Source organism: Pseudorca crassidens, chromosome 3 (genome assembly GCF_039906515.1).
Source record: "Pseudorca crassidens isolate mPseCra1 chromosome 3, mPseCra1.hap1, whole genome shotgun sequence".
NCBI classification, from domain to species: Eukaryota; Metazoa; Chordata; class Mammalia; order Artiodactyla; family Delphinidae; genus Pseudorca; species Pseudorca crassidens.
Window position 1 is genome coordinate 95,114,941 of NC_090298.1, and position 16,702 is coordinate 95,131,642.

Consider the following 16,702-nt stretch of genomic DNA (forward strand, 5'->3'; position numbering starts at 1 on the left):
ACAGTCTATGTCCAGAAGAAAAAGGCAAAAATACACTGTTAGTGTGGTATTTGCCACTTTTTAAACACTTAAATACCTATAATAATTCATAAGAGAGAGTGAAAACTCGTTGAACTTTTAGGTGAACATCAAAGCAGTTTAGTAGATGAGTTGTATTATAAGCATACCCTTTTATTTCCATAAAAATCTGTTTTAAGTAAAATTTATAAAACAAAATACTGAAATATGTCAACCATATGAGTTAGGGCTAAGCTAAAAGCAGACCTTTATCATCCTCTTTCTCATATTAAGTCTGCCAAAAATTCTTCTCAATTCTTGGAATATGAATTTTTCTATCAATAGACATGTTCACCTTCTTAATTTCCCCTCCACATGTGACATACCTTACTTTGGACACCATAACCTGAATAGTATTGGAGTAGCCTTCCAATTAATAGTTCTCATTCCCACGATGTTTATCTCCTTAAATTTCTTATTTATTTATTTAAATTTATTTTTTTAATTTATTTTTGGCTGCATTGGGTCTTCATTGCTGTGCATGGGCTTTCTCTAGTTGCAGCGAGCAGGGCCTACTCTTTGTTGCAGTGTGCGGGCATCTCATTGTGGTGGCTTCTCTTTGTTGTGGAGCATGGGCTCTAGGCATGCAGGCTTCAGTAGTTGTGGCATATGGGCTCAGTAGTTGTGGCTTGCAGACTCAGTAGTTGTGGTACACAGGCTTAGCTGCTCTGAGGCATGTGGGATATTCCCGGACCAGGGCTCAAACCCGTGTCCCCTGTATTGGCAAGCGGATTCTTAACCACTGTGCCACGAGGGAAGCCCTCTCCTTAAATTTCTACATAACGTATTGTACCTCCTCACTGAGAATACACTCTTTAGGCATTTATTATCTTTATAATAAGTGAGATTATGTTTAAGAATTTAGCTCACAGGCCCTTCAATTCTATTTTCTGTCTCTTCTGGATCTGAACTGGCTTTCATAGGAATTATTTTTACTTTAAGGACAAATTTACATACATTTCTTAGAATTTTTTACATACGACCCACATTTGTAGGCTGCTCATATTTTGTTACCTCTAAAGTTGGTAGATATTTCAGTATTACTGAAATCTGTAGTTTCCACCAATCTAGTGCTTGTGTTCTGAGATGTTTCGAAAGGCAATAGTACAATGTATATGTAGGGATGAACCCATAAGAAAGCCTGAGCAAAACGGGGGTGGTGGAGTTGTTACACTTCTATCAGCATATAAGTCATGCTATTGCATAAGAATTTGTTTTAAAAAGAAAAGAGGGGGGCTTCCCTGGTGGCGCAGTGGTTGAGAGTCCGCCTGCCAATGCAGGGGACACGGGTTCGTGCCCCGGTCTGGGAGAATCCCACATGTGGAGCGGCTGGGCCGCTGAGCCTGCGCGTCCGGAGCCTGTGCTCCGCAATGGGAGAGGCCACAACAGTGAGAGGCCCGCATAACACACACACACAAAAAAGAGGAATTTCGACTGCTAAAACAGAAGTTTTAATGAATCTCTGTCCCCTGGCCGTGGCCTTTCTTTCTGAACACTTTTTATGCATATAGTACCTATTACCTATTATAAGGTAATTTTATTTTATCACCTAGTTATCTTCTTGACCTTTAATTGAATTTTCATAGATTATGATTTGCTGTATCAATTTCATTTATTATTGTTAACAGAAGAAAGCAAAGTATTGGACTTAGATCACTCAGATTTAGGTTTGAGTCATTGATTTGCCACATATTAGCTTATGCGTCTTGAGTGAGCTGGTTTATTCTCTCAGCTGTAACAAAGGTTAATGTGAGAATTAAATCAGATACTGTAAGTGCAGCATCAAAACAGAGTTTTAATAAATGGTATCTAGTAACAGAAAAGATAGTAGTAGAAGTGATGATATTTAGCACTATTGTTTAAAACAATTGTAGCTTCTGGTTTTGTTTGCTAAGGAAAAGTAATTTCTGTAATTCTTCAAAATTGGTATGTGAGGTGTCCATCTTTCCAAAATGAAACATCAATAAATAATAGGAATTTTAAAAATCATGAGTACATTTGCATGAAATCTTAAAAAGGAATGAAAATCAAACAGTATAATTATATATTTAATTTTTAAAAGTTTTTGTTTAAAATACCTATTAGTTTTTTTTTTTAAGCACCTATTAGGTATTTCACTTGAATTTATTTAATCCTTATGATAATTCTATGAGGTACCCATACTATTTCTACCTCTCTTTTACAGATAAGATAACAGAGAGGTCAAGTAACTAACTTCTGAAGGGTATACAACTAATAAGTGATAGAGTCAGTATTTATACCTTTCTAATTTCAGAGTCTCCATTCTTAATGCTGCCACATTACTTTTTAGAAATTATAGCACAGTATACTCTTCTGTGACACTCCAGCTTTGACTTGGTGATTTTTGATCCAGTAAAATACCTTATGACAAAACACCTGGGTTATAGTTTTTCTCCCCAATGGAAAATGTTGTTTTTTGTCATTGTAAGATGTATTTGATCATAAAAAATCTGAGTAATTAGATATATAGAGAGGGCTTTGGGGTAAAAGCATTATTAAAGTACCTGTAATATAAAGAAACTTTTACTTCATTTTAAATCTAGAGCTTGTAGGAATGCCACATAGCCTCATTGAGTACCTTGAGCATAAAACAACTTAATAATTACTGACTAAGAATCAGGTATAAAAGGCCTTATGGGTCATTTTTTTTTTTTAGCATTAATCCTGATACTATAATGGTAGCTAATGTTTATTGATTATTTACTTTGTTTTGGGCACTTCCATGGTCACTGACCTCACTTAATCTTTTCATCAGTCTATGAAGGAGGTACTATTATTATCTCTGTTTTACAGCTCATTAAACTAAGATTTAAAGAGGTTTGTATAATTGCCTAAGGCTTCACAGTAGTGACATAAGTGTATTATGAGTCTCCACTCCAAATTATTTTTGTTTTACAGCTCATAAAACAGCAGTATTTGAAAGAAAAATTACTGGGATCATGAAACATTCTTATAGTGAATTTTCTTTCTTTAGGTTCACAATATTCTTGCAGAAATGGTGATGGGGGGAATGGTATTGGAGACCAACATGAATGAGATTGTTACACAAATTGATGCACAAAATAAACTGGAGAAATCTGAGGTAAGAATGGAAAGTGCTTTAGTTGATGAAGGTAGTAAGCATGATCATAAATTATGCATGATTTGTAGCTTTCACTGTTTGTCCTTCAGTATCACCCTTTAGGTACAGCTGGTATGCTTATTCAATTTTAAACAGAAGTGGAATATACACATTTTAGTATGTTAAATGTTCTGTGACCACTATCCACCAAATAGTTTTGTGTATTCTTTTAGCCACAGTCGTAATTGCTTTGGGTAATGAATAAAATTCCCAATTCTTGTTGCTTAAAAAAGAAATTATGAATAATGCAATCAATATTTGTCATTAAACCTTAGTCATTAATTATCAAGGAAGTCTTAGAACTGATTTTCTAAAGATATATAAATTTAGTGTTTTATAAAACTATTTCTGCAAAAGGAAAGGAGAGAAAATGGAATTCTCATAAGGAAGTAGTGTTATAATGGGTGCTTAGTAGGCCTGAGTGCACATTGAAAAAAGAAATTCAGTGCTCTAATCTTTTAATTCTGGATCCTTCCCAAAGGTCACTGACAAGTTAGCTAAATCATACATTCCATATAATGATACACGTATTCATGGCTTTTATTGCATTCTAGAAGAGAAAGATTTGGTTAGTTATATACAGCTAACTTCGTGCTGCTAAATTGAGTGAATGAGGACCAACCAGCAGTTTTGCCTTTTGTAAAACTCTACTTTAGAATTATATGACTCTTCCCTCAATAACAAGGCTGAATATCAGTAACAGGTGCTGTAGCTGAGCCTCTCAAGTTTACATGATTTTGGTTGTTTCTTATTGCTATACAGAAATTTAGAAAGATGAATAGTCTTGATATCTCATTCAATACTACACATGTTTGAGAATACTCTTACCTTTGGTATTTATAGTCATAATGCAGAAAACTAGTTTTATTTATAATTATTAGTACAGTTATTTGGTTGACCTAAAGTAAATATTACTATAAAAGCAGAAAGATATTAAAAATATGCTAGCATTAATTTACAACAGGTGAGTTCTGAAGAATTTTTATCTTGTTGGCTTTTCAAAAGATCAGCTTAAAATGCTGTGCTCATTGGAATGGAATGAAACACAGGATGGTGGATAAATCTGAAATCTGAGGATTAGAAACAGTTGAAGTTTTGTATAAAAACATTTTCCAATGTTCTGTTTTAAATTAAAATAGTCCTTAATTTCTCTTTATCTCAAGTTATCATCCTCCTTGGTTTCCCAAAGGAGAGGGTTGTAATGGGGAAGAGCTTAAAATTATGACTCTTTTTAAGTAATTGTATATATTTTGTGTGTTCTACAGCCAATTTTTAAAATACTGATTTTTGAACAGGAAAAACAAACTAGATTAATAGAGAAAATTTTGTTTTAGGACAAGGAAAAGGGCTAAGAATATTATTTAGTAGAGTTGGCTTGCAGTGTATTGTTCAATAGGGCAAAAGGTTTACCATAAACACTAAGCTATAGTTTTTAAAGTCTTAAAATGATAACTTGAAATTTATGTCTGTTAAACTTTGCTTTACAAAACTATATGGTTATAGATTTTAAATGCCAAGAGACAGACAGTGATACAATCCATTAATAATTAGTCTGAAATGAGTGGATATGTGGTAATTTGTGAATTCCATGTAATCATCTGTAAAAATATATCGACCTCTTGTCTGGAATTATCACATTTCCAGGTATTTAACTCCTTTCCATTGGTGGTGCCCTTCCTCCCACCTGCCCACCTTTTCCTCCTTAGGTTTGCTATATATAATATTGACAGAAGTCATGAAGGACCTGTAATAATTACAAAATGGATATTTGCTTTTTGATTGTCCAGTAAAACTTTGTTAATGAGCCAGTTTTTTTTAATCTATAAAGAACAGTAAAATAAAGAATTTACATTTTTAGTGGAAATAGTTATAAGAACATTATAACTTAAAGTCCTTTAACAGAAACATGCTATTTAAACGTGCTATTTAAAATGGTTTTGAATACTGGTGAATATTTGTTTTTCATCCACTGATTGTCTTTTAACATGTATAATCAATTGTTATCTGCTACCAAATTAGTTTTTCTTTTTCTCCTTTACAAAAAAAGTATGTTTTAAATCTGATTGATAAACTAACATATGTTTATCAAGTGTTTCTCTATATGTGATGTCTGCTAATATTTTCCTCATAAAGTAGGATTTTGAGTCACGGTGAAGCCATATAGTTCTGATCATACCTTAAGAAATTGTGTTTAAATAATGTTGATTTTATGTAATTTTTCAGCAATTTTCATATATTTTAAGTATGTTTGGAAGGCTACCAGCTTTATTCCAGACGCAGTGAAATGTCAAGAGTTTTCATATGGGTTCCTTTTCCATGTTATTTAAACTGGTTATATCTACCAAATATATGACTGCAGAATAATCCAAAATTATTTGAGAGCAAGCTATAAGCTTTTATTAATCTTACTCTTACAAAATTTTAGTTAAAATGTATTATGTAAGCAAAAAGCTACAAAGCAAATCTTAAAGTTCAGAATACCATGATTGATGAAAAGACCTGTTTATCATGTTTTAAAAATTAAGTAATGTTTAGAATATCATTTATCTTTTAAGAAGCCTGGATATAATTAAGATACAGCTTTTAAAATATAACATGGATGTATCGAGTCGCCTTTACTTTGTCAGAAATCAAAGATTTTATTATTTTATCTTAAAAGTAGTATATTTCTGGTAACAGTCAAAAGTGAACCAGTTTAATTCCCATTACCTAGACAGGTAGAAGCAAAGATCACCCAGATCTTTAAAGAGACGAGAAGCAAAGATATGCTCTGAATATATTTTCATCTATCCTGCTTTGATAGATAAATGGTTTACTATAACATTGGGATCTTGGAAAAGGAGGATTTAAGCTGGGAGGTTGGTGGGATTTGGGGGAAGTGTTAAGAGGCACTCAGGAATCTGCCTAGGAGTAAAAGGACTCCCTGGGGGTGGAGGTAGAGGGGTGGGGTTGGGGAGACTTGTTAGCCTTTATGTATTTCATGTGATTTTCAAGATGAATAAATGGGTCTGAATTTAGTCACTACTTTTTAAAAGTCAGTCCTCTTTTTTCCGAACATCCTGATCTTTCTAGCTCTTTCCATTCTTCTCTCTTACAGACCTTTATCTTTCAATCTCCCAGACAGGACAGGTAGACAAGGTATTGCTGACTTTGAGAAAAATGTATTTTAACAAAGGGAAAGCAAAATGATGTCAAAGGCAATTAATTATTTAGGCCAGACTCAAAAATTCTTTGTGTTAATGAACCCATATAGTCCCTGTAGCCTATTTTCCATTCTAGTTTCTCCTTGTAGTTTATTCATCTTTTATTGGACTTAGTGTATTTTACTAGTATATCATTGATGTCATGTTTGTTCTGTTTTGTGTGCCTGCATTGTAAAAGGAAAGTTTAAGTTTTTTTGTTCTTTTTTTTTTTAAAACATTGTCATTTAACTGACAAATTACATTTGTAGAAATGACAATTTACTTTGTATGTAAATCAGAGTTTATTTTTAGCATCATATGGCAGAACCTTAATTTAACTCTCACAGATTTTTTTCCCCCATGTTTCTAAATTAGGATTCTAACATAAAATTGTATGCTGGGTTTTGGAAGCTGTGAATTTAAAAACCAAAAGCTGAACCTTTAGAGATTAGCATACAAAGTGGGAACCGGTAAAGGCTTAGGACAGTGACTGTTAAATAGTCCCCCTCCCCCAACCTAATGGTTTTCAGTTCCAAAGTCTTAACAATTGCTTTTGCAGTTTTGACAACAGGTGAATATTAGAAGTAGCCAACAAAAAGTAAGATCAGAAATCTTCTAAAATAGAAATAAATACTCTAAAACATGGAATTAAATATATTGACCAAAATAAAATGTATTTTAACTGTAGCAACCTTCTGATATCCAAACATATCATAGTAAGACTCAATAAGGTATTGTAAACCCTGAAAATTTTTACAAAGCATATTGGCAAAAATTGGAAATGTTTTAAATAGACTCCAAGCCGTACAAAACTAAATTTTGTCTGCTAGTTCCTGTGCATTTTTCACACCATAAGTTACCTGTGTGAATTACTCTTTAAACATTTCCATGTAGAGATGGCGATGAACAACTTTTTTGTACAAAACCATTTCAAGAAAATGAAAATGTTCATATACTTCCATTTAAAAATTTCAAAATGAAAATACTTTATTGAGTGCCATGCAAGGAAAAAATGTGTAAACTTAACAAGTTAGATTAACCACTTTAGTAATTAGAAAAATGCCACTGGGAATTTGGCATTGCTTTTTAGACACTAAATTACTACTTTCTGGATGTGTTTAAGAAGCAGCAACATACAGGTAGCTTTACAGTTTCTTATCCCGAGTTAGTGGGCTATGTATCATGAAGCTAGGGACACCACTTTTGGACCCTGGATCTGTATTACTTTATCCTGGGAATTGAAAATACGTAATGGTCTCATTTACTCCATTGATCTCAATCACTGCCAGTTTCTATGTTCCAGTCTTCAATTTATGTTAAATTGCTTTTTCTACCAAAGAACCATCAATCACTTAGGTCTTATAACTTCCATCACTAGAACTAGTAATTTGCTTTTTTTTTTTAATCAAGTATCTATTTTCAAAGAATAGAGAAAAAAAAAAGCGGCCCTAAGATACAGATATTGGAAAGTCAGCTTGTGAGTTGGTTCTGCCCCTCTACTTTGACACACAGTTACTCTCTTATTCAAAATTATGATGAGGACCCTTGAGGTCACATGTAAGGGTCAAAACTATTTATATTAAATCCATAAATGACATCGGTCTGCTATATTTATTTCACACAGATAAATCCTATGCTAGAAATTAAAACTGTAATTTAAGATTACATAAAATGACTAGTACTGAAAGGTTTAAAAAAATTTAAATATTCTCATTTTGATAAAAATTTTCATAAAATGCCATAGTTCTTGCTTACTAGAGGACCGTCATCAGCATTTCTAATCTGTTTATAATTGCAGTATTAAAGCACTGCCTTTAAAGCAAAGAGCAAGCCTGTCCCCAGTTTAAAAGTTATTCTGCCTTAAATTCAGAAATTAAAATATTGACATTTTCTATTCTGCTCAAAGCATGCTTTCAAAACCTGCCATTATTTTGTTAATGATTTTGAGTCTGAAACCATTTAATACTGTGTTTATTAATGTTGATGTTCTTTCACTTTGCTGTTAGGTCAAAATTATGAATGTGCATATAGCAACTTCCAGCAGGATGGGTGGGTAAAGGTTTTAGTATGTACAAATTATTTCAACTACCATCTTATTATGCTATATATCAAGCTTGAAAAAATATTTTAAGATGGTAGGAAATTTTATGTGTTAGATGAAGTAAATATCTAGGTTCTTTCCTTTTCCCTTGGAGAAAGCTAATTGCTTATTGCATGAGGAAAAGGGAGTCTTCAGATTCTTTGAAATATGTTTTAGTAATGCTGCTTTTTCAGTTTCGCTTGCACATATTTTGTTTATTTTTGGGTCTGGCAATTTAAAAACAAAATCAAAACCAAATCATATCCATCCATTACTATCTTTGTGATTCAAGTGCTTGAAATTTCTGAGAGTATGTCTGTATAAGTCTTCTGTTTGGCCTCATTTTGGTATACTTGCAGACTTCATTTTGTTTTCTTTCTCTTAATTCTGTTAATTTATTTAATCTCATGGGAGAGAAAACATGACCATTCTTTTATATGCTGTACTTCATTCTTCCATCCGATTCATACTCTTAACTGCTTTGGATTCATGTATTTGTTTTTGTTAGTGGAGTTGCTGCAGTTTACCTGCCATGGTGGTGCTCAAGTATAACAACATAGATGGAAACAAGTTATTTCTCCAGTAGGGTTTCATTCTTTTTATTTCTCCTTTATGTCAACTGTGTAATCTTAAATCTATAAGAACTATGCTGTACTGTCAGAAGTATCTTATTTTTACATTTTAAATTGTACATACCACTAACAAGTCAGGTAAACTTAATTTCTGTAAATTTTAGTGTTCAAAAAAATTGTGTTTAATGAAAGTTATCTTGTTTTGAGTATATCCTACTAAAAAAAATCTTAACTAAGATGAAAATTCCTTTATACCTTTGTGTTGGCAAACTGATTTCCTAATGGCAAATTACCTCTTTTACATTTTATTCTTTAATAAAAATGTTTCAGACTTCACATTCATGGAAGTCTGAAACTGAAATGTATTTTATAGCAGTTCTGGTGTTAACTACCTGAGTGACATGAAGTCTTTTTTTTTTTAAGCCCTGAGTTTTTGTATGTAAACATTGACAGCTCATTTAAGCATTTGAATAGCGATCAACAGTCCTTCTCATATTTTTCTTTACATTTTATATTCTAAAGAATCTTATTTCTTAAAATGTTAGTTTAATTAAAACTTAATTGAAGTACACATTACAATTTTTAAATTTACTATCATTTAAATTTGTGACATAACTACACAAAAGTATTGAACATGCTTGAGAAATAATTTGATTCTCTTGATTCATTTGCGTGTTCTGAGTAGTTACCATCCTTTGCATGTCTATGGCTTGCTGCTTATGTTTAGAGAAATTGTAGTTTGTTGACTTAGAAACTTCTTTTGGTTTTACATAATATGAATTTGGCACATGTATGCTATTGAAATCAATTGCTATATTGACTTTATGTATTCTCATTAGCAGCTAACAGTCAACACCATCTGTGGTCACAAAGAAACGACTTAATCTAATGACATTTAACAGGATGAAGTTTTATTCTTTAGTTTAGCTGCTCATGGTACAGGGTATTATGGAAAAGAAGGCTTCTTGACAATGACATTTAATACTAAGAAAAGTATTTTTACTACTTATAAATGTTAACCATAGCATCCAGTAAAACAGACAGATGGACACACACATACACACCCTACCTTTTCTCTCTTTTTCTCAATAATAAAATCCTCTAATAATTCATGCCTTTTAAAATGTTTATAGTTAAATACCTTGTCATTACTTTTTGATAGCCTACTCATAATTAGCACCCTGTATAGAAATTCCAAAGTAGCAATAGTGGCAAATTGATTTTTTAATTAGAAAAATTATAAAATCCTTCTACTGGAAAAATGATACTTAGTTCCAGGTTATCTGTAAGTTTGTAAAATAATTTTTGTTCCCTTGGCAAACAACATACTTCCTAGCAAAAGGAAGCTCTTTGAATTAGAGTCTTCTCTGATCCTAAACCATTCTAAATTTTGGGAGCTAAACACTGAACTTGAAAAGATCAAGTTAAAGATCCTTTTGAATATGATTCATGCTACCCTAAATAATATTCATCTATATCTCCAACATCTTTTGGGGGGCAGTTGGAGAGAGGTAGGGTATAACAAAAACTGCGTTGCTTCAGGTAGGTATAAATGTAGAGGTCAGTCAAATTTTTAGTTACACATCAAAAACAACTACACTCCATTAAATTATAAAAATTGAATTCTCCAACCCTATTCAGTCTTTAATTGGGTATGGAGTTTTTCATCCATATCACCCTTATCATTGCCTGTGTGGACTATATATTATTAAATACTATTTTACTGATTTTTCTATTATTTCCAATTCTAACTTGATAATCTATGGCTTTTATTTCATTGCTTAACAATGTTTGTATCCTTTATTCAGCAAATAGTTTACACTGGCCTATTTTGTATCAGTCAAGATTTTTCTCAGGTAACAGCTTTATTATTATTATTTTTTTAATTAACAAAAGAGGTAGGATTACATGAGAGAAAAAAACTAAATTACAAAAAGGGACATTAAAACTAATCTTTCTGATTACATGGACACTGTCTCATATATGTAATCTAAGCAAAGTAGAAGATTTGTTTTCGTTACTTAATTGCTTTTGTGCAACATAATGTATGACACCGAATTCACATGTGTTTGTTGGCTTTATTACATAACCTGAATAAAAATTGATGAAATCTAATTGGTATATAAATTAAAACATAAAAATATGAAGACTGTTGATATAGCTATTTGAGAAAAGTGATATATATGCATTTTTCTTTCTTTCTTTCTTTCTTTTTTTTTTGCGGTACGCGGGCCTCTCAACTGTTGTGGCCTCTCCCGTTGCGGAGCACAGGCTCCCGACGCGCAGGCTCAGCGGCCGTGGCTCACGGGCCCAGCCGCTCCGCGGCATGTGGGATCTTCCCGGACTGGGGCACGAACCCGTGTCCCCTGCATCGGCAGGCGGACTCTCAACCACTGCGCCACCAGGGAAGCCCCATTTTTCTTTATTTTTAAGCATATTTTCTCTCAAAATTATTTCACAAATTATAAATTTTCCAACTAAGATGAAAGCCAAATATTGTACACTAATGGTATTGGAAATTTTAGAATTCATTTATTTATATATATCCTACCTTTTGCATTTATGCTCTTCTTTCTCTAAATTTGTATATTGTAAACTGAACATATGTTGAATCTACTTTATATGACAAAATTTTTTTAATCATTATATTTTTACTAATTCATTGAAGGGTTGGATTGATCCTCTTCTTGCAGTTTCATTTTTAGGCAGAACCATTCTCTTTGGATTGAGGCTTCACTTTATTATGTTTTTTTAATCTTTATTGAATTTGTTACAATATTGCTTCTGTTTTATGTTTTGGTTTTTTGGCTGCGAGGCATGTGGGATCTTAGCTCCCCGACCAGGGATCAAACCCGCACCCCCTGCATTGGAAGGCAAAGTCTTAACCACTGGACCACCAGGGAAGTCCTGAAGCTTCACTTTAAAAACCTGATTTTTTTTTTTTAAATGTCCTAGAACTTTCCTAGAAAAGTTTAGAAGAGCCTCTACAATTTTAAAAAATAATTTTTAAAAACTTCATTGTTTTGAAATGTTTTAAGGGTTTAGCCCTAAGAAACTAAACGAACATGATTTACTACTTTCAGTTTTTATTTCACAGCATATATTAACAATAAATGACAGTTGAAAAGCAAAAACCCAAAATCTATCACAGTTGTTGCAAGAGATGTCTAATAAGGAAGCTAATGTAAAATATGCTTTATGCTTATATCATAAGTCAGTTAAATCAAAATATAGGTGAAGATCTAGCTTTGTCATTTGAATATTGTGTGTGATGTTTCCGTAGCACAGGTTAATTTGTATTTAAATCTTTACATTGTTATCATTGCATGTATTCACTGTATTTTTTAAGGTGTCAACTGTTTTCTCTTTATAGATTAGTATTTCAAAGTAACCATTCCATACCAATTCAAACTACCATCTGGTCTCTAAGCTTGTTTTATGAAACTCTTTTATCATTGTCCTCCAGCTTTAGTGTTTTTTGATGGGCTACACCTGAGCTGTACATTTTCTTTTTCTTTTATTTGCTTCTGTATACAGGCTGGCTTAGCGGGAGCTCCAGCCCGTGCTGTATCAGCTGTAAAGAATATGAATCTTCCTGAGATCCCAAGAAATATTAACATTGGTGACATCAGTATAAAAGTGCCAAACCTGCCCTCTTTTAAATAAAAAATTTAAAAGGCCACTCCCAGGTAAAATCCGGGGGAAATGTCATCTAAGTTTACCATGCAGTTGTTTACCAAAAATAGAGGAGGAGAGGCTTAACTTTTGCTCTTGGATTTAAGTCAAGGTACTGTATAGAAGTTATGTAAAATCAGTATGGAAGTTCATTGTTGCTTTTCTTGTTCAGTGATTTTGAAGAATTTGAGTAGTTACAGTGTGATTTTTTTCTTTATTTTCTAAACTGCATTCCTATGGCCACCTAAGGCATGCCTCTATGTATTGGCTACTACAGTATTTTGAAAAGTGTTTGGGACATTTCTTTAAATTATGTATAACCCAAAATGTTGGTGTTTTGTATGGATCACAAATACAGCATTCCTTAATTCTTTCTGTTATTTGTCAGAATTGTTATTTAAAGAACGAAGTATGTATTGCATGAAAACATTATGACCTTTTTCTCTTAGTTTAAATAAACTCCAAGGTAACTGGACTTCTAAAGCACCATTCTGTTTGCCTGGTATCTACTTTAGCAATAATTTTTTTTATGACCCTCTGACTCAACGAAGTAAATAAAAATATATTTTATCACTGTTAAGCAGCTGTTAATGTTGATTTATTTAATTTATACTTATATTTTTAATATTCAGAACCTCATTATTCTAAAACTCAATTATTTCACAAGTCAAGAGTAGTGTATCTCATAGTATATTGTGTAGGATGAGATCTGGAGTGGGAGATGACAAATCTTTTTCTAAAATCCATATTGAGAAATTGCAAAATCTGTTTTATACACATAGGTTTAAGTCTTGCATCTGATCCCTTCTTGCTGAGATGATGAAAAATAATTTCATAGCAAATACTTAGTTGCTTTTGAACAACCCTTTGGGGCCCCACTTGTTTCATCCCAAAGTCAAAACTTTCTTAAGTCCTAATACTCTCATATTCTGGTTTCTCATAATTTGCCCACATTTTCTTATTTAATCTTATCTTGGGATCCATGAGTGGGATTCTTCTTCCAGTTAGACTAAGGTTTTCCTTCTAGTTCTAGTCCTCCCTCCCCAAATATTATTTTTTGAAACATTTCCTTAGATGTGTGGCATGTATGAATTTTACTCCAAGCTCTGGGGTGTAAGAAAAGTCACTATTTTTTCTAAATAAAATTAATCTGACTCTAAGCCCCATCCTACTGAGGCAACAGGAAACTCAGTCTGTGATTATTGGGATTTCCATCAGTTCAGAGATGTATAAAAGTCCTAGAGGAAGGTTGTGCAAAGCAGAACATGCAGGGAGGTCCCTGGTCTTCAGTCATTTGAATGTGCCAGGTGAACAAGTCCCTGTCCTCATCGACATATATGCAGTACCACACTTTTCTCTTTTCCCTTTTTTTGGGGGGTGGGGGTGGATTATGGAAAGATTTAAGTTTTGATTTGGTTAGAACGTACCAAAATTAGGGAAACTTCTGGGCCGGATCATACTCTAACCTCAAGAAATAGTCAAAAGGGTTTCATCTTTTACTATATTCTAGTATGAAAAAGAAAACCCAGTCATGTGCAGATGACAGAAGTAGGCAAGTCATAGGAAACGAAATCTCAGTGACCACTAAATATGTAGAGATGCTTAATCTCACTAGTAGCCAGGGAATGCAAGTTTAAAGGACAATTAGATTTTATTTTCCCTTGTCATATGAGCAAAAATTAGAAGGGGTGACAGTATCCAGTGTTGGAGAGGATGTGAGGAATAAGAACTGTCATACATTGCCCGTGGGAATGTAATTTACTGTAACTTAAAAAAAAAAAAAGAATATGCCAAGTTCTGTGAAAATTTTTAAAAATCAAAAATACACATATCATACATACGCTGTGACTCACTTTGGGAACTCTCTATTCTCTTAGCATTCCTGGGTATCTTTATATACAAAGGTCATTATTTCATCAACTTTTTAAAACAAAATAATAATAAACTGGAGATATCTTAAATGCCCACCAGTAAGGAAATGTTGAATACATTATTGTAACTACCACACTAGTTGTAATAGCAAAAGACTGGAATGACCCAAATGTCCATTAGAAGGAGATTGGTTGAAAAGCTGGATTACATCCACATTATGGAGTCCTATGAAGCTATCAAAATGAAAAATAACTCTCTGTATTGCTGAAAATTGATCCCTAGAATAAAATGTTAAGTGAAAAAAGTATATTGATGGTGTGTGTATTAGTCAGGGTTCTCCAGAACCAGTAGTAGTAGTAGTAGTAGTAGTAGTAGTAGTAGTAGTAGTAGTGTGTGTGTGTGTGTGTGTGTGTGTGTGTAATGAGATTGACATTTAACTCAGTAGACTGAGTAAAGCAGATTGCCCTTCTTAATGTGGGTGGGCCTCATCCAATCAGTTGAAGGCCTGCATAGAATAAAAGGGCTGACCCTCATCCAAGTGAGAAAGAATTCCTCCTGCCTGACTGCCTTCAAACTGGGATGTTGGCTTTTTCCTGCCTTCAGTCTTGAACTAAAACATGGGTTCATCCTGTGTATCAAACCTGCCAGCCTTCAGACTGGAACTATACCATCAGCTCTCCTGGTTTTCCAGCCTTCAGATCTGGACTGGGACTCCATCTTAGGCTCTCTGGGTCTCCAGCTTGTCAACTCACCCTGCAGACCTTGAGACTTATAAGCTTCCATAATCACAGGGGCACATTCCTTATAATAAATCTTTTTAAATAAAATCATCAAGTTGGTGATTTTGTTTAAATAGGAGATTTATTATAAAACTCAAAGTCTGAAGGCAGGAAAGTGCCAACGTCCTAGCTTGAAGGCAGTCAGTCAGGAGGAATTTCTCATACTTGGACAGAGGTCAGCCTTTTAATTCTATTCATGCCTTCAACTGTGTGAGGCCCATCCACATTATGGTGGGCAATCTGCTTTACTCAGTTTACTGATTTAAATGTTACTCTCAACCAAAAACACCCTCACAGAAACACCCAGAATGTTTGACCAAATGTCTGGGCACGCGTGTGCCCCAGTCAAGTTGACACACAAAGTTAACCATCACAGTATTCTATCAGTTATCTAAGAAAAAGGGAGAGTGAGTGGTGTGTGTGTTGTGTGTACTTCTAAATGAAAGGATAAACCATATATATATACACACATACATACATACACATATATACAACATATATATTTTATATATATAGTGAGAAGGAGGAAACGGCAGAAGTGTGGGGATAGAAGCTAGACTTTTTGGAATGTACCTTGTTTTGAAATCTTGTAAATATTTTAAGTAATTAGTAATCAAACTTAAATTTTAAAGAAGTAACCCCTAAAAATTAAAAAGCAAAGCAGATAAATTGAAATATGTGATGAGTTGGTGGCATAATCAGCCAAAGGGAAACTGCTTCACATGACTTTAAAACTCTTGACTGTATACCACTAAAGACTAAAAGACCTTCCCTGCCCGCCCCCCAAATTAAATTGTTTTCTGTAATCCTGGTATTGGTGATATTTTAAAATTCCGAGGCTGTTCATGTGGACTCTGGGGTAAAGCAGAGGAGAAGGTGCCTCGGTGCCTGCAGTGGATGCTCTGGCATGCATGCTTTAGGTCAGAAGCACTCATTTCCTCAGCTGCTGGCAGTGTTGGTGGCTAAGAGCACTCAGCTGAGTTGCTGAGAATTGCCACCAGCTGAAGGGAGCTACTTCGCCTGAAGTCATGACTCCTCAACAAAGACATCCTACATCCAAGTTATAAAAGCCCAGCCCACTTGGCTGAGGCAGGACAACTCGGAAAGGCCATCCCAGCTCCAGTGCTACCCATGGGATCAGCTAAAGCCTTTGTCATGACTGCATTGCAGTTTAACTCTTCCCTCTGCCTCATCCTACTTCCTTTAGATTTCGGGCTTTGAGCCCAATGGCATATCACAGTGATTAGCTTGCATCCAAATCACTGTCTCAGTCTGGTTTTCAGGGAAGCCCATCTAAAACAGTTAGAGCCAAGAATGGTCTGAGGAAGCAGATTCCAAAATGA

At 33.9% G+C, this 16,702-nt stretch overlaps 1 protein-coding gene across 6 annotated transcripts in view; it reads left to right on the forward strand.

Moving 5' to 3' along the window:
• AP3S1 (adaptor related protein complex 3 subunit sigma 1) overlaps positions 1-16,702 on the forward strand; it is a 74,962-nt gene that overhangs the window by 56,714 nt on the left and 1,546 nt on the right. For 2 of the 6 annotated variants that reach the window (XM_067731474.1, XM_067731480.1), the window contains 2 exons: positions 3,053-3,160; positions 12,571-13,194. In XM_067731474.1, the coding sequence (XP_067587575.1) occupies positions 3,053-3,160; positions 12,571-12,699 (237 nt within the window). In that variant the 3' untranslated portion in view covers positions 12,700-13,194. The other 4 variants (XR_010942068.1, XM_067731479.1, XM_067731478.1 and 1 more) reach the window with 3 other exon arrangements.